General features: G+C 38.2%; 1 protein-coding gene across 9 annotated transcripts in view; it reads right to left on the bottom strand.

The window, feature by feature from the left end:
* The window catches only part of RALGAPA2 (Ral GTPase activating protein catalytic subunit alpha 2), a 143,052-nt gene that overhangs the window by 108,709 nt on the left and 12,315 nt on the right, over positions 1-22,028 (bottom strand). For 4 of the 9 annotated variants that reach the window (XM_082757052.1, XM_082757059.1, XM_082757053.1 and 1 more), the window contains exons 3-8: positions 21,359-21,408; positions 5,963-6,020; positions 2,897-2,940; positions 1,818-1,992; positions 1,174-1,289; positions 186-324 (exon numbers count right to left, since the gene is read on the bottom strand). In XM_082757052.1, coding sequence (XP_082613178.1) covers positions 186-324; positions 1,174-1,289; positions 1,818-1,992; positions 2,897-2,940; positions 5,963-6,020; positions 21,359-21,408 — 582 coding nt within the window. Of the gene's footprint in view, positions 1-185; positions 325-1,173; positions 1,290-1,817; positions 1,993-2,896; positions 2,941-5,962; positions 6,036-10,284; positions 10,569-21,358; positions 21,409-22,028 lie in introns of all 9 variants that reach the window. The other 5 variants (XM_082757054.1, XM_082757051.1, XM_082757057.1 and 2 more) reach the window with 5 other exon arrangements.

Raw genomic sequence — 22,028 nt, 5'->3', positions numbered from 1 at the left:
AGCAACCTCCTGGACTATCACAAAAATTAGAAGTTGTACTAGGAAAAAAATCAAATCAAGAGAAAAGAGAGGAAAAATCCTTATTCACCAGAACTGTAGTAGTATGCCACTAGATAACAGAGATGCTACTGAAAACAGTCACCATTAATTATTTTTCTATTTAAAAGACAAAATTCACTACTTACCTAGAACAGGTTTGTAGAGGTTAGTTAGCTTTGTAAAAGATGGAAACAAGTGTGGAAGGTAGTATTTTCTAAACAAGGTAAAGAGAAACTTAAACCCAGTGTCTTGGTTCTCCTTATTCTTCCACTCCAAACTTGCAGCCTTTGCCATGGAGTTAAAAAGAAAGAAACACAAAAAAAGTTTCAAATTAATATTTTCTACTGAGAAGCATTCCACACTGATGACAAAATGCTGTTCTACAGAATAAGTAAGATGAATAATTGTGTTTTAATAAGAAAGATGAAAAATTATCACTGTCCCATTTTTTTTTACAATAAGAACAGTAAGAATATAGGATATTACCATGAGGACTCTAGCACATCAAACAAAGCAAGCTCATTAGAAGTAAGCATATCTGTGCTGTTTTAAGGCAGTGAAACACCAAAAATGCAGTATTAATGTTTTTAACAAACTTGCTTCTTACCTGTAAATTTAGACAAAGTTATGAATGTCTCTGGGCTACACTTTCATCACGAATAAGTTTTTAATCAGAAACACACCCAATGCCTAGGTTTAAAACAGCTACACACATATGCAATACTCCTTCGAGATACTTGACTCGAGGCACAAGTAATTTCCATTGACAAGGAAGAGGCTGACATCTACGTTTTTAAAGGCACTCTTTTGTTCCTGAACAGATCAACGCCAAGGAATCATACATGTAATTTCAAGAGAAATCTTTATGGATGCGAAGTAAAACTGTGTGCAAGTTTGGATAACATTAATAAATTTTGTTCACATTTCTGAGAAAATTTAGTATTTTTACCAAAAATGGCACACAAAAAAATATCTTGGGGATGATTTTCCCGTTAAAAGAAAAAAGAAAATGCAGACAACAGCTTCTTCCTGGAAAAGCACAAGAGCAGCTCTGTACAGAAACAGTGCAAATGATGTTCTAACACTATACAGTCCTTCAAACATGAATAGTTAAAAACATTATATCCTCCGCACCTGAATTACCATATATTTTAACAGTAGCTGAAGAAAGTAGCAGGTTTGGTCATCAGCAATTTTCTCTCCAGAAACAGCTGGCAAAAGTGGGGTAATTTCTTCTGGAAAAATCTTAGCTGAAATAAAAGGAGAATGCGTTAAACACAGAAAACCTGAAAATAATGAAAAAATAAAACCAATTTGATGATTACTAATGTGCTTATAAGTTGCACAAAGCCAAAACTGCTTGGGTTTCCCTTATTTTTGCCAAGTCCCACCACATGTAACTGAGGACAGCACCAACCTTTGATTTATTGCAGTTTGGAAGGGTTAACACAGTCACTGCAGGTTAACCAGTAAATTGTAAATCTACATAACAACATATTTTGCAGTAACATGTTCATGTAACTGCATCTCAATTCAAAAAAAAAAAAAAAAACAAAAAACAACCAAACATCCCCACAACTGTTCTGAGCTCAAAATGACAAGACCTGAAGGCACTACAGCTCCTTCAAAACCAAAATCTGAACCATCTCTGAATTACAAAGACAAATTGCATCATCCTTGTGACATCTTTCCCGCAAGCAGCTCTACAGCTCCATGATGACTTCAGGGGAAGGGGGAAAGCAAAACACCTAGCACAGGAATTCTGTTAGTTTACTCACCATCTGGTGAATTAGGAGGACTAATGAGGTTATCTAGTGTACAGGGACCTCGTGAGGACATAATTGGTGGAAAACCAGGCACAAGGCATGCAAATATTAATATCTGCTCTTCTGCACAGTTAGTCTGAAGTGCTTGAAGCCAGAGAAGAAACAGTCGTATTCCTTCACATCTTATCTACAAGGGGATGATTTTGTAGAAAAAAAAAAATATTAAAACAAATTTGAAAGTACAGTAACACAGTTAAGTAGTTAAGAAAGTGCAGGACAAGTACATTCATTCAAATTCTGTCCTAGCAAGTCTTTCGGTCATACCATGAGTAATCACATCACTAATTTAACAAAAGCAGAGAAGGGCGGGAGCAAACTGTAACCAAGGTGGTGGCACTCTGAGGAGACAATATTACTGCCCCAACTTCAGCTAGAGGTCAAAATCCCATGGCTGTGCTCCCCCGACTGATGGGTCAAAGGCAGCTCAGCCCAGCGGTGTAGGAAGAACAGCAGCAAGTGGAACGTGCCGGGAAGCTGCCCCTGCTCCAGCCCTGCCGAGCCTGAAATCCTGGCCCCACACAGCCCATGCAAGCCACTGTCTTCAGCATCAGCAGGACCAGAAGATTCTCATGAAAATTACGATGCAACAAACCACCCAAGGTAGAGTACTCCATAAATTTACTTTCTTCTTTTTCATTATGCAAGATGCAATTTTAGTTTTAGTAATTTATTTAGAAAAGTGGATTTAAAACTATTTAGCAAACAAGCAACCAATGTATTTAATACAATGCACTTAATGCTAGAGAGATCTGAAAGATGAAGAATTAAGCAAAACACGTTTCTACCTTCTTTGGGTAAGTTTAGAAAGGTCACAAAATAGCAGAACAACTGCTATTATATAGCAGAACAAAAAAAATAATACGAATATTAAAATAATCTAGTTACAACATTAAAATTTGTGATTAAAAGGTGAATAATTAAAATTACAAAGCCTAACAATCTTAAAAATTGATACTGAAAATCTGTAAAGTAATATGCTTCATACAATTTAAAGTAAAAAGAAATAAGGATGCATCATCAAAGAGAGATACCTTGAGGGAGTTTCCAGTGTGCAAAAGTTTCTTCAAAATTGACGCTGGATTAGAAAAATGAAATAGACATATATCAGATACTAAGATGGTCGCTTTCTACTAGAATGCTTTCTAAAAAAACACTACAGAAAAAAAGCTACTTTCATGCTATTTACTATGTATCTACTTCACTGGTAAGAAAACTTGAGTGAGAAAACACAAAATGAATCAATTTACAACCATCAGCATCATCATCAGGTAAATAGTTCTTTAACATCAAATATAATGTCTCTTTAGAGCAAGGTACTTTGGTTTTAGTCAGATGATAATCTTCTCAAATTGTTTTCATTGAAAAATAAAGTACCTAGAGAAAATTTTGACCTGCTAGTTTGGGGAAAATGCTTTAAACAAGTGTATTTAAAATTTTAGGCAAATGTATTAGTTTCTGCAAAGTAACAAATGGACCATAGTAAGTCCAACTTATAGGAATAATGCATTCAAATAGAGTAATATTGACTATTATGATAAGAAAAAATGCTAGAAATCGGTATGATATTGTATATGTCCATTAAAAATATATATACATTAAAATTGCAAAACATTTTTATTCTTGTTTTAAAAATACCCAGTCAACTATCCATAGCTTCAGAAATCTGATCTAAAATCAGAGATCTTATACATCAAATGCTTTAGTTACAAAACATTTTCAATCCAATTCTTAGAAAAATAACATAAAGCAGCACTCAGCTATTTCACCTGGATTTGAGAATTATGTGCCTTACTTAAATGTGACACCTCAAGATTCACTATTTCACAATTTTAAATTATTAACATATATAGCAAATACATATTAACTCACATATTAAGCAAAAAGCAAATCACAAGGCACACTTGCAAATAATTGCAACACCACATCCTTTAGCTCATTTACTGAACACAGATGTAAATCTATCCAAATATGACTATTCAAGAGGAGCATAAATATAAAGAATATATTATCTATGAAACAACTGACTAAAAAACAATTTGTTCTAGACTAAGTCAGATGAAATGGAAGTAAAGTAGTCAAACAAATGTCTCCTTTTATTTTTGTCAGTGCTAACTGGAAATGTGAGAATAGCCCTTGCCCTGACCTTTAACTTCAACTCATTATTTCTTCTGCAACAGCAAATACATTGTTCTGAGAAAACACATTGCAGCTGATGAAATGGTGCTGGAAACCAAACCAACTAACCAACAAAAGTACTACATAGAAGAAATATATGCCCCCTCTCCTCCCAAAGCAGCATAATTTGTCCTATTTCCTTTAACAAACAGCAAGACAAAATATTGTGACCAGTTTGGTAGCACTCAGAAGCAGAATTTTCACAGTAGTAATGAATCAAAGATTTTTAGTTCAGAGGAAATCAAGTTAAACTACTTCAGTGGATTACAAATTGTTTTGACTATCAAAATTAAAGTATTTTACCTTTCAGTATTTCTGCACCCATTTGACTCTAATTTATTCAATCTGGTCAAATTAGGAGAGGAATAAATTTTTCTTTCTGTCTCCTGTACATGATCTCAGGGCCAAAATATTCATTACAAGAGCACCTCAGGCCACAGGGAACATTTAAATAATTAGAAAATTAACTACCTTGAAAAAAAAAGACAGTTAAACTTTTTCCCCTCAGCATTTTTAGAATATAATTTTAAGATCTACTCAAAATCCCTATACTACCTACAAGAAAACCTAAAAAAAAAGTTCAGAAAAATTAGTCCTGCTTTTCTTATTTCTGAAATTCACAAGTGACCAAACAAAGCCTGTGTTAAAGTCATAAATGAAGTTGTAAGCCAAGCACTCTGAGTGCCTTAACTAAGGTGACAACTTCAGTCTGTTGTTTCTATGCATGAGTTGCAATGCATCCTCCAGTTCTATGTTTATGAGGTTTTCTACAAAATACTTGCCTATGAAGCATGCAAAATGGTCAGGGGAGTAAGAGAAAGAAGCAGAGCTTTACCAGTTCCAAGACTTCTCTCTGTTGGACTCCTCCCATTCCCTCCCTTGCTCCAGCACCCAGAATACGTACTGGAACCATGGAGCGCAGACAAAGAATGGATAGCCTCTTGGCTTGACGAAGTGTATGCCATCCACAGGTATCTATCTCATGGCTGTCATGGCCAGCGTCAATATTGTAACGTGGTGCTTGGCAACTCCTCCATTAAATGAAGGATCACTGGGACAGCTGGGGCCAGACTTGCAGACATACTGTGCTCAGAATCCCACTTTAAAAGGCCAACAAACTGTGGACTGCTCAGAAAATATATTAAAAAAAAAGAGCTCCTAAGAAGTTTATACTTTTGTCCTTAATCTCTTTGCTTTACCATTCTTGCACTAAACCACAAAATTCCTCGGAAGAAATTAAGCACTTATCTACTGCAGCAGTCCAATGGTTCACGTTTCATTTAGCACAGCCTCTGCTCAACTACTGAACAGCCACCAATTCACAGCAGAAATGTTACAGAATATATTTCCAAAAGGAGACAAGGTTCAAGTTCAACATGTATTTTTACACAAAGAATGATCTTTACTACTATGAACTTGTATGGGCAATCTCACACACGATCACTCGTGAAAGATTGTCACAATGCAAATTTGAAAGAGCGTCAAATATAGATTCCATAACCCTCCTCAGTCTTGATTTTTGGTGTTAGTCTGTGAATGCAAATGGAGACCTAATTAGGAAAAGGTGTGCTGATTTAAATCCCTCATCATCTAGTAGCTAGAAAGAGATGAAAGGGAAGAGGACCCATGTACATCCAAAGGTAAAAAAAAAATCCAAGAGCTTTCATGCAAAAATAAAAGTGAAGCAAGCAACCAAAACCACACAAAACAAAGAACACACAGAGCTAGCTATCTTAGCAGGTAAACAGATTTTCCAGATGTTTCAAGAATTTTCAGCTGCAAATCTCATACAGAAGTACAATTTGTGTATCGCATAAAATGAAGCGAGTCTGTGGTTTACAGGACTTGCGGAACCAGTTAAGTGACTACAGAAAACATTGACTTTATTTTTACTAGAATATTTTTAAACCATTCCTTCTTACCTATACTGCGAAAATGCCATCGATAAAAAATCCTCTCAGGTAGTAGCTGCAATATTTTCTGCAGGAAACAAAACTAAATAGTCAAATTTTCCATAATAAACTGGCTCATTCAGAGGATACAGACAAACTAATACACAAAACATAAATGAAATGGTAACATACAGAGAGAGAGAACACAACAGAAAGCAGATACCTATTGTAATCAGAACTGCTGCCCATTACTTTACTCTCTTGTTACGGAGAAAGGTACTTGGAACAGTCCTGAATCAATACCATGGCACTGGCATGAGTTGCTTTTACCTTCCCCCTGTCTTGGAATGCCCCAGCATTTCAGAATATAAACTGAATTATAAGGAAGAAGTTACAGGTAAAATTTTCTTCTAAGAGGCTCACTTTGGGTTACATTTTTCTGAAGTGTCTAGTAATGACTGCTGTTAGATTGATACATTCCAGATTTTGAGCTTCAGTGGCTTAGGTCTGCCTTTTTATCAGCTAATGTGGTCTGATCTCCCAGCTAAGGCAGAGATGGACAGCGGTGCAGTTATTTTTGCTGTGAGATGATTTACCTGTATTTTCAGCTGCTGAGTGAAACCGAGCCAATTCACACAAAGACAGACTAATTTAATTCATAGCGCATGCAGTTAATAAAGCACTTATGAGGAATAAAATGCGGCAATCTTCCTCTGTAGTTTTGGGCTGATGCTAACCGAGGCAGATCAAACAAAGAAAGAGATTTGGTCAAGCCCATTTCCCCTTAGTTTTGTTACTCTGCAGGGCACCAGCAAAGCAAAGCAATTTAAGCATATGCCTAAGCGCTTTCCTGAATGGAGTCCTATAATCTCAGTTGCAAAGAATGTTCGGGGCTTCCAAATGTGGACAATAACGTTTATTAGGTAATCTGAATAAACCCAAACTATTTAGGGGTCTTACTTTGGTAAATATGGCTTTTAAAGGGAGTTTAAGTCAGCAGGTTCCAAGGCACTTTTTTTTTAAAAAAAAAAAAAAAAAAAAAGGATTGGCATTATAGACTAGGACTTGGCAAGTAGGTGTCTAGTAGGTGTCTTGTTAGTACAGGACAGCTAAATTACTGATGATCGGCTTCTCAAAAAAGCAAGAGAACACACATGGTTTTGCATAGATTTCACATAAAAATGCATCTGAATCTTACAACTTTCCAGCCATTTGGATATGAAATTAGTAAGTTCTATATAAATGTGAAACTAGTTTCAACATCTACTTTTACAAATAAATTAAACAAAGCTATATATGACCAGCAGTCAGAGTTCCTTGTAATCATCAAACAAAATTACCAGAAGCAATTTCTGCATAACAGAGAGTCATTAAGTCTTCAGAAAAACCACATGCAGGATGCAAAATGAATGACAAGTCATCTAAGCAATGGTGACCCATTTGCTGGTCTTTTGCACATCAAAGGTCACAAGAGGAAATAAAGCATCACAGCAAGAAAGCAAGAATTTGGGTTTTAGACAGTCCTTTGGAGACAGCCAACACATGAATCATTATTGCGTTTAAAAACAGTATGCTTGAGAGATGGATTATGACAGACTTCTTTTAATTTTTGACAACAAAGTGCTTCAGCAATTGTATACAAAACTCAAAGTCACAGTCTTTTTGAAAATGGAACATTCCTTTCTCCATGGCAGAGGATGGAAGTCATGACAAGTTCAGAGACTTAGGGAACTAGACCTCGGGTCACACAGACAGACCGGTCTTCCTTTATCTGTACCACAGCACATGTTCCTTACACAGGATTTGGCATTTCTAAAAGTTTACCCAGAATAAAAGAATAAATCAGGCACATCCCTTCCATGTCCTCATGCTTTGTTTCAGTGCTACTCACACTGCCCCATCCCCGGGCCATCGCGGCAGCAGGGACGGAGGGACCGGGAGGCAGGTGCCGGAGGTCTAGCTGCCTGTCCGCGGGCAGGATGATGCGCTCGTGATGGAGGATCCGACTGGCTAAAAATGAGGCCATGACTCACATTTGGGCTTTACCTGTCAGTTAAGGACCACGTTTCTGCCAATCAGATTGCAGGATCCACAGGCAAAGAATTATAATTATCCACATAAATATTAAAATACTAGCAGCCCACCACTTTGCAAGACTATTTCTGACATTAATCATTTATCTGCTTGGCATGGGGCAAAAAGGAGCTCCTGACCAACATCAGGAACACCTCAGGTCACCAGTTCCAGCGCTGCAGTAGCCAGCAGGTGCAGTGCTAGGTCTGTGTTCAGGCAGCCCTTAACCCTGGCACACCGCGTGCCCACACCGCATGCCCACACGTACGTTAAGCAAACCCCTCATAAAGGTGGGCAACAAAATGCTGTCTGAATTCAGGTACCAGAATGCACCACAGGGAGCTCAAATATCTTCACATTTATTACAGGAGAAACAAACCAAAACATGTGCATTTTATTTCAATTTTTAGGTCATTATAAGAAGTATGGTAGATCATTACAGCAAAACCAATTTCCTTTCACAGGCCACCCTGTGACAAGCATTGCAACAAGATACCTTCAGCTTCTCTTTGGATGGAATTTCTATCTCTTTTGTTCCAAAACACTGAGAACCAACTTTGTTAAACTTCTACAGAATCAAGCACTTCTGTATAATAAAGTTTCATTAGAAATCTGTCAAAATCTGGTAATAATACTAGTGAAAATGCTTATCTTCTTATATTTAAGATGTTACAGTAAAATTCTTTATTTTAGAACACAAAAAAAATAGAAAATATATGCCTTTTTCACTAAAGAAGTCTGAGTCTTAAAACACTAGGCATGGCATAATCACGTATTATTAATGAGTTTGTGAAAATAATCTGATGATGCACAACTGTATTTTCCTTAGTTGAAAAAAGAAACAATACCCATTTCCCAAGAGCTTCAGCAATGTTCTTAGAGTAACTTTTCGGGTTTAAACATCTCAACTGCTCAGGAGGGAAGCAAATAGCCACCCCCTGTTAGCTGTTTCTGAACACAACAGCACATTTGGGGAAGCTAGGTTTTACCATGCCCACTCTGCAAAATGCAGAGCATGTTAACAGTTATTTGGGAAAGGCCAGAAATGTGACAGCATGAAATACAGGCAGTATCTTACACGTTACAAAATTTCCCGCAACTTAGACACAAAATTCACTTCCAGAAAGTGAACTATGATAAGGTGTAAGCTGCATAAACTGATAAGGTGTCAAAGCTACATAATGAAGACTACTTTGAAAAAGAACTTAAGAATAACTCTTGCACCTGCATGTTACTGAATTGTAATATGTCCACATCAAATCTGGAACACAAATGCTCTTCCAGAGTCTGACAACTACCAGGAAAAAGCAAGACTTCAAACCACATGAAGCTTGGAAGTTAGGAGAAAGAAAAAACATGTTTACAATTTTGTGCAATTTTTCTTAAAAAACAACAAAAAAACACAGAATCAAAACACCCTTACCAGGTGGCTGCATCACAACAATTTAAGGGTTGAAAGAAGTAGTAAGAGGACAGTACTAGTACACCACTAAGATCGTGACATAATATTGTATCATGAACAAGCACTGGTTGTTGTGTGCTTTCAACTTAGTAATTCAAAGAACATATTCCTTACTCTCCCAACCCTTGGTGTTCTAAAAAATCTCATATTGCCATTCCTATAAAACAAATGATAGCTTCTTCCACTATAGCCTAGACTTTTAGCAACACTGCTGTGAATCCAAACTGGCTATTGACATCTTGCTTGTAGTTTCACAGTACACTAATAAGAAATATTTTAAGAAACCCCACAGTGTGAAATAATGTTGGTTTTTCAGAAAACACATAGATCTATTTAATGCTTAGTGCTTTGCTGCATCTATATGGTAATCCATTATAGCACACTTGAAATAGAAATTAGGTATTACTACTGATCAACACATCAGGGTATCTGTCAGTTCTTTTAACTGATTATCCATAGTTCTTTTTCTTCCAGACTTCCTGCATGACTAGGAATAATGTTAAGTTTAAATCTTAGTTTACACAGGACACTGCCTTTTGCAAGATCTCTCTCTATTTTAACAAAGTAAAATAAAATAAAATAAAATAAAATAAAATAAAATAAAATAAAATAAAATAAAATAAAATAAAATAAAATAAAATAAAATGAAATAAAATAAAATGAAATAAAAATGAAATGAAATGAAATGAAATGAAATGAAATGAAATGAAATGAAATGAAATAAAGGGTTGAATTTCAACAGATTCCATCTGACTTAACTAATACTGAAATTTCTTTTAAAAATGATTTGATTTTTGACAACTTTACTGAATCTTACCATGCTCGGTAGCTTCACATCCATTACAGCATGCTAGACTGCCCTGATGTAGAATGCAGAGAAAGCCAAGCCTGCTGGCAAATCTTCCACTGATGATCCCTAGCCTGTGGATGTTTTCCAGCTTAACTTGCACAAATGTGAGATGATAAGCTTTGCTGCTCTGTAACACACTATGCAGAGTGTCTTATTAACCAACAAAATCAAATGTGTTCTTGCTGATTGATTGTGTTCTTGGAGGCGATATCAATGACAAGTCCAGAATAATCATTCCAGGGGAATGGATGCTGAGGAAAAAAATAGCTTTTTTGATACAACCTGTACATAATAAGCAGTTCCTATTAGTCTGCTGGCAAGTGTATCTACTTTAAGGAAAGTCAAATGTAAAACAGCTCTACTATGCTTATATGTGTAAGTACTAACTATTTGGCAGTATCTGTACAAGAGTTTCAGAAGGTTCAACTATTAAAATCTGCAAAAATTTAGAAATGTTCTTGCTATCATTCACTGATTTAGCTGAGGCCATGAGCTCAATGAAGTTAGTATGCCTGTGGCAGCTATATCTACATAAAGGGATACCCTAGTTGATGCATCAATAAATTATTTATAGTAAACAAATAAGCCTTTATTACCCTATTGAGTTTGAGAATCAGCCAACCAAGTCTGTGTGACAGACTAAACAGGAGAAGTTGTATTCACAGTAGGAAATGAAGCCAACTGAAAAGCTGTAACAGAACCCAAAACCTGAATTTAAAGCTGAAACTTTTAATGGTAATTTGATTTGAGGCGTAAGATAACCTACAGAGGGGGAAATCAAGCCACCTACATGAGGAAAATCCAAATAGTAAAAAGAAAGTTAAATAAAAGGAATAATGTCAAGGAATTAGAAACCAGTACCTGTGGCAATAAGAACTCAAAAATAAAAACTTGACTTGATTGTTCCCTGCAAACAATTTTACAAGTACTTTTTACATTGTCTGGCTTCACTGCACAATTTTGTTCTGCAGAATTCAATTTTACTCATATTTTTGTTCAAACCAAAATGTAAGTAATTAGGAGCAACACCCTCAGATTAGAAAACCACCCTAAGGAAATGCTAAAGATACTAGAACAGCATCCTTTTGCACATAATAACAGCAAAACATCTCTAAAGCCTTCCAAAATAGTTATGAATGAAAAACTACCGCAAGTTTCACTGATGCAGGTTTTTATTAAATTGAGAATAAGCTTTTAAAATCACAGTTAGTTTGAGATTGGTTTTAAACTGCTTAACCAATATTGCTAACTGATGCAATAGTCCGTATAAAGCAGACATACAGTGCAATCAAGGAGTGCAATATTTAAAATACCCTCTGCAATCTTAGACTATAATGAACAAAATTATATATTGTTAATAGATATCGGTGTCTATTACTAGGTGGCACTAAAAAAGAAGGGTACATTCCTAAACTGTATCTTTGCACAGACCTATCTATCTGGTCACCCACCATCACAGCAGGTGTTCCTCTGACAGATGAAGTGTATTTACTGCATATTGTCTGTAATCTACTTCTCAAAAGGGTCGCTAACAGACTATAGTCAATTATAAACCTGTGCTGAATTGTCACTAGCATTTGCAGAACCAGTAACTTGTGCACATCTGCAGTAATAAATTTAGGCTATACAGCTGTTTCTGCAATTGTTGCATTCAAATTCTGACAGCAGACCAATTCACATTTCAATGGATACGTACTGTGTGTTAATCTTCTGGGTATGTGGCTATTTGTAGTTTATATTTAGATGCACTTCTAACAACAACAATGCTGTATTAAAACCAGTACCTCCTGCTGTAAGATAAACAGCCCAATGTATGGTTGTGCAAGTTCAAATAGTTTATTGATTATCATCTCTGGAAAAATGCTTAGTGTTACACAAAAAACAAAGCAGACCATGAATATGAGTGTATAATATGAATATTGCAAAAGCTATTAGCACATTTATTTTCTTCTATTTTACATCCACTTAACATTTAAATCTACCTGCTGTGCGCATATTCAGGATACTCCAAATCATACCTAGGAATGACACATTAAAATTTTACTGCTGAATTTCTAAGGAAGGTCAAAACAGACAGCTTTGTCTGTTCCTGATTGATAACCAAGGTTAGCCTCTCCCCTTTTCATCAGGAGAAGTTCCATACAAATCATGGATTTACAGGAATTAAGAGATTACAGCATAAACTTCCTTGTACAAAAAACACAGTATGTTTTTACAAAGAAACCATGAAACATGAGTGCTTTAAATTATATTAATGTGTATTGGTAAAAAATGAACAAGCAAAAAAATCCAGACTGATAATCTTTTAGTACATGCATGGTCTGTGGGAGGCGGGAATACCAAACCCATCTTCTTATCTGTCTACAAAACTGCAGCCATACTTAGCTACACTGATAGCACCTGAAAAACTTAAGAGTGGCTACATTGATCAAGTGACTTGGAGAAACTTTACTACATGAGAAGGAGTATTTATGAAATTCTAAGAACAAAGTATTTCATACAGTGAATATTCAGTGAATACACTGAATCAGCATACTGAAGTTTATGACTTCACCAGCATGACACATGGTTGTTCTTAAGCATCATTATAGAGAATGGAAAGAAATGTCTATATCAAAAGCAACAGTGTGTTTTTATTTTGCTACAGATGCAGGACTGTAGTGTCTGAGGAATCAGTATCTGATGGTGCAAGAAAAAAAGAATTATAAAAAAATTCCAAGCTTTCACAATCAAGTGATGGCATAATGCTTTTATGGGATGTAGCAAATTTACAAAAACATAGTGCACCTTTTACGAGTTCTGTGATATATGGTGCTCCACTGACAGCCCTAACAAGCAATGCCTCCAAGTCACGGAAAACAATAATACAAGAAACAGTATGAACATGTTCTGAAAACACACTGTAACTCTACAGATGGCTATCCCCTACCTGTTTTTCCTAAAGGAAAAACAAATTTCTTTTGCACATCATTTTGGTCTTTTAATGGAAACAAGGAAAAAATAAAAAGGTCATTACAGATGTTGTATCATTTCTTGTATTTCTGTTTGGAAAGGGACAAGGTCAAAACACTTCAGAAAATATAAAATCAGACCTAAGAATTCTGTAATATAAATTGTAAAAACATTTTTAAATGCACAATTAAAATTTCATATTACGCCCTTTTTTATTTTCTCTTTGATTAATATGTTGTTTGATGTTCCATTGAATGACCAAACTACATAGCTGATGTGTAAAATTAAGATTTCAACAAATTACAACTGAGTAAACTTAGTTTTCTGAGCATTTATGGAGAAGAACGTTACTTTTGCTTAATATATACACTAGGTGTCACTCAAGAACAGCAGCAAAATGTCCACCAAACTATGCCAGAAAAGACGTAAGTCAATTCCTTTCATAAATATTTGTGTTGATTTTCAGACAGCTAACCCTCAGCACCTGGGTTCAGGATTTGTTAATCCTAAGTAATTACCTAGTTAGCTAATTAGAAGAAAACCCTAGCTCATGCTGACAACAGATTAAATATGGCAAGCTTAACAATCAATTAGTTTCATTTCCTATGGCTGACAATATGAATGTTTAATTACCTGGCATTTATATTTTTTTCATGTCCTGTATTCTGATTGACATATTATTGGTCTGTGCATTAAAAGCTGTTCTGTGAAAAGCTGTTCTCCTACAATGCATTAAGCTATCGAGTGTCAGAGATGTAAATGGATTGCAAACTTACTTCTAGTAGATAAACACCATGAAGCAGTTCACTCCAAATTTCACACAAATCTTGAACTATTCCTCCTTCCTCTCAGCTACTGATGACTGGGCTGTAATATAAGTCTCCTCACCCTGGACCAAATCAGCACTTTGTTCATATACAACCACATGTTTCTTTCTTTCTTCATGTTTTCCATGTAGTACCTTTTCCTGATGTTTTTAAAGCTATACAAAATGGTTATTAGACACTTGTTTTCAAGACACAGGCATACATCTTTATTCACTTTAACTGGGTGAGTAAGCATTAGCTATTTTCCATTCAATGACATAGTTGCAGAAATTTAATTACTTATTCAAGACCACAGAGCAAGCTTATTAATGAGATGCAATTAAAATGCACAGCCTTGCTCAGTAAATGAGGTGATACCTACTCCACTTGGGGGCAGGAAGGGATAAGCAAAAGCAGTTTTCCTACCACCCAAACAGGCCTAGCAGATATACGGCCTCATGTAATTTGATGTTGCCTTACACAAAATCCTAAAGCAGACTCCTCTACTGATATTTGAAAAATAAAAAATAAAATTTAATGAATAACAACAACCCTGAATTGGAAGATTGTGACTGTGGTAAAAATAAACTCCCCGCCAACCCCAATCTTCTGCAGGATTTGCTGCTCCAGCTGGATGCACTTAAGTCTATGGGGCCTGATGGGATTCATTCCAGGGTACTCAAAATGCTAGCTGATGTCATCACAAGATCTCTCTTTTTTTTTTTTTCTTATTTTTTCTACGTTCTTGGGAATCAGGAAATGTCCCAGGTGACTGGAAGCTGGCAAATGCTGTCCCAGTTTTCAAGAAGTGTAGGAAAGAAGACCCTGGCAATTACAGACCTGTCAGTCTCACTTCAGGGCCTGGTAAAATTATGTAAGAGTTTACTGTGGGGAGTTACTGAAAAGCACTTGAAGAATAATGCAGTCAGTCACAGCCAACATGGGTTCATGAGGGGAAAGTCCTATTCAACAAATTTAATTTCTTTTTATGACAAGGTTATCCACCTAGTTGACCAAAGGACACCAGAAAATGTAATTTTATTGGATTTCAGAAAAGCTTTCAATGCTGTTTCTCACAGTACCCTTCTGGGCAAAATGTCCAGCATACAGTTAAGAAAAGTACATAATGTGATGGGTGAACAATTGGTTGACAGGCCAGGCTCAAAGGGTTATGGTAAATCAGGTTACATCAAGCTGGAAGAAAATCACTAGTGGCGTTCCCCAGGGCTCCATTTTAAGGACAGTTTAATGTTTAAATGTTTTCATGTTTTTATAAATGATCTTTAATATTTCTATAAATGAACTGGACACAGGACTCAAATGCATACTAAGTTTGCAGCCAATACTTAAATTAGGAAGAGCTGTTGACCCCCTCAGGATGGAGAGGCCTTGCAGAGAAATGTTGACAATTAGAGGGCTGGGCAATCACCAGCAATACAAAGTTTAACAAGAGCAAGTGCTGGATTCTGGACCTGGGAAGGGGCAACCCTTGCTGTATGTACAGACTGGGGGATGAGAGGCCACAGAACAGCCCTGCAGAAAGGGGTCCGGGGGTTCTGGGTGATGGCAAGCTGGTCACGAGCCAGCAGTGTGCCCTGGCAGGCCAGAGGGCCAGCTGGCATCAAGCACAGCACTGCTGGACAGCCAAGAGAAGGGATTGCCCCACTCCCCTTCGTGCTCGTGTGGCCTCACCTCGAACACTGCGTAAAGTCCAGAGCACCACAATCTAAGAAGGATATCAGACTAATAGGGGGGTGCCCAAAGGAGGGGGTACAAGGATAGGCAAGGGTCCAGAGGGCAAGACATACCAGGAGGAGCTGAGGTCTCTGGGTTTGTTTAGCCCAGAGCAGGCTGAGGGGAGGCCTCATGGCAGCCTGCAGCTCCCTCACGAGGGGAGTGGAGGGGCAGGTGCTGAGCTCTGCTCTCTGGGGACAGCGACAGGACCAGAGGGAACGGCATGGAGCTGGGACAGGGGAGGGTCAGGCTGGGTGTTCTGCACCCAGAGGGTGGTCAAGCACTGAGCCAGGTTCCCTAGGGAAATGGTAAGGGCTCCAAGCCTGCCAGAATTCAAGAAGTGTTTGGACAATGGTCTCGGACATAGGGTTTGGTCGTTGGGTGTGGGGTTCTGTGTGGAGTGAGGAGTTAGAATGGATGATCAGTGTAGGTCCCTTACACCTACAGATAGCCTATGATTCTCTAACTATCATAAAACGCAACCCCATTTTCAGATGCATTCTTGTAGCTCGAGGAGGGAGAATAGGAAGAGGGAGAACAGGAAAAGGGAAATGAAGTCCTCGGCCTCAAATTCAGAAGATGAGACCACAAAATTCCAGGATTTCATGTAATTAGTTTCAGAGATATTTTTCATATTACAGGCACATTAGACTGAAGAGCATCACTCTTAGTCTAGTTAATCTAATTTTTATATTGACAAACTACGCAATAATGCAACAAAAATGAAGCCACATCTTTGAGGCTACTTTTGGTGGTAGTTTCTTTGTTTTAGAGGAAGGGGAGAGGAGTTAAGAATATTAATCCTTTCATTAATTCCAAATCTTAGGTGCCATTGAAAATTGATTTTTTTTTTCCAAAAACATAAACCACAATATAAAAAAGTTAACATTTTTATCATTGAATACTCAAGTGAAAACTAAAAATCCAAGAGTAATTAACTAGATATTGATTGCAGCTCTCTGAATTCAGTGACAAGTAAAGCGTATGTTAAGACTTCTGGTGTGCATTATGAACAAAATTGTACATGTCAGGCTTCCTTCTGCTCCAGTGAAATTTGCTCACATCCAAATATATTACACATTCAAAATAGACGTAACTACACTGACATACTGACACTGTCATACTGACAAAGTGTAAGAAATAAGTAGTATTGCCTTGAACTAGTCTACCCTTGCGATACGGAACTGAAATATATTTAGTTTAAAAAAAAAAAAAAAAAAAAAAAGAAAGAAAGACTATTTAACAGCTTTAGCCCAACAGAGGCTATACAGTTATTGATCACTTGCTCACAAATTCTACTGGAAAAAAAAATGGACACTTTCAGAGGGTTGATCTTCAGTTCCTTCAGACATATATATTACTGTATAATCTTCAATTCATTTTGAGAAGATACATCACAGAATCATCTAGGGTTGGAAGAGACCTCCAAGATCACCTAGTCCAACCTCTGACCTAACACTAACAAGTCCTCCACGAAACCATATCACTAAGCTCTACATCTAAACGTCTTCTGAATACCTCCAGGGATGGTGACTCAACCACTTCCCTGGGCAGCACATTCCAATGCCTAACAACCCTTTCGGTAAAGAACCCTTTCTAATTTTATCCCTGCCCAGCCTCGCAACATCCTTACAGTCCTCCTCAGTGGCCCGTCCTCTTTTCCAAAGATTATAAACACTTTTTTTTTCTTCTAAGCTCTAGCCACAACTCCCTGTTCAGCCAGGCCGGTTTTCTTCCGCGCCAGCTCGTCTTTGGGCACATGGAGACAGAGCACTCCTGAGCAGTTAAGATTTCCTCCTTGAAGAGTGCCCAGCCTTCCTGGACTCCTCTGCCCTTCAGAACTGCCTTCCAACGGACTCTGCCAACCAGTGTCCTGAACAGCTCAGTCAGCCCTCCAAAAGTCCAAGGCAGCAGTTTTATTGATCCCCCTCCTGACTTTGCCAAGAGTAGAGAACTCTACCATTTCGTGGTCTCTCTGCCCAAGACAGCTCCCAACCACCACATCTCCCACCAGTCCTTCTCTGTTTGTGAAGAGAAGGTCCAGCGGGGCACCTCCCCTGGTAGGCTCACTAAGCAGCTGCGTCAGGAAGCTATCTTCCACGCTCTCCAGAAACCTCCTAGACTGCTTTCTCTGGGCTGTGTTGTGCTTCCAGGATATGTCTGGGAAGTCGAAGTCCCCCACGAGAACAAACGCTGATGATTTTGCAACTCCTGCCAGCTGCCTGTAGAACTCCTCATCCGTCTCCTCATTCTGGTTCAGCAGTCTGTAACAGACCCCCACCAGGATGCTTGCCTTGTTGGCCTTCCCACTGATCCTAACCCACAGGGACTCAACCTTAGCATTCCCAGCCTCGAGTTCTACAGCATCAAAACACTCTATAATGTAGAGAGCCACACCACCACCCTTTCTGTGCTGTCTGTCCCTTCTGAAGAGCCTATAGCCAGACATTGCAGCACTCCAGTCATGGGAGTGGTCCCACCACGCTTCCATGATGGCAACCAAGTCATAGCCTGCCTGCTGCACGACGGCTTCCAGCTCCTCCTGTTTGTTACCCATGCTGCGTGCGTTAGTGTAGATGCACTTCAGTTGGGCCATTGCCTTCTCCCCTGGCCTTGCCATTGTTCCCTCTGGCACACCTCCAACAAGCCTTATTTCAGCCCCTTCCCCCTTCTTACCTAGTTTAAAGCCCTCTCAATGAGCCCTGCCTGCTCCTGGGCTAGGATCCGTTTTCCCCTTAGAGATAGGTGAGATCTGTCTGCGGCCATCAGGCCGGGTGTCAAGTAAAGCGCCCCATGGTCAAAAAATCCAAAGTGTGGCTAGAGGCTGGTGCCAACACAGATGTGCCTGGTGCGCTTTCCGTGTCCTCTCTGTACCCCTCCCTGCCACTGTAGGGATGGATGAAAACACCACCTGCACTCTTGCTCCATCCACTCCCCATCCCAATCCCCTAAAGTCCCATTTGATAGCCTTCAGGCTTCTCTCTTCAATATTATCACTGCCAGCCTGGACTCTCAAAAGAGGACAGTAATGAGTGGGGCAAACCAGGCTGGGAAGCTTTCTGGCAACATCCCTGACCCTGGCCCCAGGGAGGCAGCAGACTTCCCTACGGGTAGGGTCAGGCTGACAAATAGGGCCCTCTGTTCCCCTAGGAAGGGAGTCGCCTACAATGATTACCCTTCTGTCTTTCTTGGTGGAGGAAGTCTTGAGGCATGGAGTTGACTTCCTTGCCCTAGGCATCCTCCTGGGTACACTTTCTACCTCATCCTCACCCACCGGTCTCTCAAGCTCCAGGGCCTCAAACCTGTTGTGTAAGGGCAGCTGGGAAGGTGGGGCCAGCAGCGGGGTGCATCGTCTGCAAGGTCGAGCAGGGACCTGTCTCCATTCCTCCTCAACTCCCAGGTCCCCTCCCTCTGTCCGACGGCGACAGGGCAGGGGGTCCACCCCCATTTTGGGTGTCCCACCCCGGTACCTCTCCTTCATGCTCTGCAGGGAGTTGCTCCACCAGTCTATCTCCCGCTCACACTCCCTGATGGCCCTCAACCTCTCCACCTCCTCCTTGAGCTCTGAATTTCTTCTCCCATTTTTGCTGCTCTTCTTTTCTTGACTCTTCCAAGACTTTCTTACATTTTGACACTACTGTCATGACGTAATCTCAAAGAATGATGTCTTTCAGGTTTGATGTACTTAAAGAACAGTATCATGTAGGAAAAAAATCTTATTTCGAAAAGTATCATGAGGTTTAAAGAAAAACTCCGTTCACATCATTACTTCCTCGCTTCAACAACTGATTTTATTCCCCAAATGAAAATCCCATTTTTCTTTGTTATATGAATGACAAGATTCCTTTACCTAATTGTTTACATTTGTTAGCATTAAATCTTCATTCTTCAAAAGGAAAGGAAACTGATGACAGAGATCTTGTCATTTGAAGGATTTTTTTCTGCGAATTGAGTATAATCAAATACATTTTCTGAAAGAGACTTCCATTTTATTTTTTTATTATTATTATTTTATTATTTTTTTCTGATATCTTCCTGCTCACTTACTCCTGCATTCAGTCTAGCCAGTTGATGTGTCATCTTTTTTTATGGAAGAATCATGACTTCATGAAACTGTATCAATGAACTTTTCAACAGTGAGAAAGCATGCTCCAGTCTGGTAAGACTGCCTTGTGCAGACAAAGCAATTTCATATATCCTATGGCATTCAGAAGCACACATTTTTATATTCTTGGAAACAAGCTATTGACATACATGGTTACTAAATTCACATGGAAAGCCCTGTAATGAGACAACTACTCTTCAAACATTTTCTGTTTACCATCTTGGAAATCCTGAATTTGGATCAAACCCCACTGATGCTAGAATTTATTGTTCAATAATGGACAATAACAACTTGCAAAAGTAACCCAGCTTTAAGAACTGAAGTCAGAAGTAGTGTACTCTAAGAAGTGTCAGTGAAACACAAGTTGCAACGGTAATAAAGAAAAATGCTAAAGCACAAAACAAGGTATTAAACACTTCCTTCTAACATATTTCAAAATAGGGTTTACATTTTAGCAACTAGCAACTTTTATTTGCAACTTGCATTTCATCATCGCAGACATTATTTTCAGACTTGGCAACTACACAGAGAAATATGCCACCTCCTATAACTCAATTTTTTCCTGAAGTATAAGGATTTCATTAACTGTTATTCTGCTCAAACTAACAGCCATACCTTCTTATCAACAAGCATCCCACTTTCTTTTGACTTCTGAGGTATTCTTATTCACTCTTCAAATTGTGAAATTTTGACTGGCTGTGTTAATTAAAACTCTCCTTCATACATCATGAATTACCATAATATCAAGTGTGTTCAGTAATTTGAAAAAATTAAAGAAGAGCAAAACTGAATGACCTACAATTTACTTAGAACTGATGTATTGCTCATATCCTGAATGTATTCTCATTCAAGCACTTCAAGGGGAACTACAATAAGGCATACTGCTGGTGCAGAACAAATTCACCACATGAGATTTCTCAGGACTAAGAACCTACATTTTTATAACATAAATGCTTTACAGATACAAAATAAGATTTTAGTTAATCTTTAAATTTTTTTTTTCCATTAAAATTTAGTGGAAAACCTCAAAATTTGAAGAAGCTTCCCCTAGCCCCTCCCTCCCCCCTTTTGGTTCAAACAACCTGTCTTCCACCTGAGAACCAATTAATAAAATAGCTGTAATTAACTGCATATGACACTAGTCAGAGGCAGATTTCAGACTATTTTTGAAGCTAAATTAGTTGGCTTGTCTTTAATAAAATCTCTTACCTCTGGATATTCCTTCAAGCCACACATTTCCATTACATAAGATTTTTTTTTTTTTTTAATTATTGTACCTGAAAACTTAATGCACGCCCCAGTTCTTTTCTGCCTTTCACCTCATATAATCATGGACGCCTATTGTCATTTTGACTGATACCTGGTTTTAACCCTCCGTGTAAATGTATAAGCAAGCACATGACAAGATTTCAAATAAGTTACTTCCATGGTATGGAAAACTTACTTCAAAAAGAAAAAGAATGGAGTCCAGTTCCTCCCTTTGTGATTTATTCCCTGCCAGAGAGAAAACAATAATGTTTGCTGTAAGTAAATGGTCTGGTGAGACAGATGTAGAAACTACAGTGCTGTTATTCAACTGAGGTCAAAAATGCTGTATTTGGTTTATTTTTCTTCATCTAAAAAGAGCAAGATTTTTCTAAATTTCAGTCTCTCTCTCTCTCCTGACATCCCTCAGTCATAGTCAAGAATCCCAAATCTGCAAAGCAACGTGATTGGACTCATCTTGAGGCAATCAGCTATTCTTAACAAGGTACCCTATCTATCCTCAACATTCAGATTTGTTCTGAAAATTTCTGATGTTTTCAGGTGGACAGACATATACTTAATACGGGAGTGTGGGAGACAATAAGAAGTTTTTTTTTTTATTTTTTTTTGTTTTTTTTTGTTTTTTTTTTTTACATATGTGAACACAAAAAGAAGGACGAAAGAAAACATAGGTCTGCTACTTGATGGGGAAGGTCACCTCACAGACAAGGACATAAGCGAAGCAGAGATGGTTAATGCCTAAAGAAGGCATTAACCGTCTCTGCCTTCATCTTCAACACTAATGATGGGCTTCAGGACCCTGGGTGCCCTGAGCTGGAGGACCATGACAGTGGGAATGATAAACACCC

This window comes from Aythya marila (assembly GCF_965140915.1).
Source record: "Aythya marila genome assembly, chromosome: 3".
In the NCBI taxonomy this organism is placed as follows: Eukaryota; Metazoa; Chordata; class Aves; order Anseriformes; family Anatidae; genus Aythya; species Aythya marila.
This window is presented reverse-complemented; position numbering and strand designations above follow the sequence as displayed.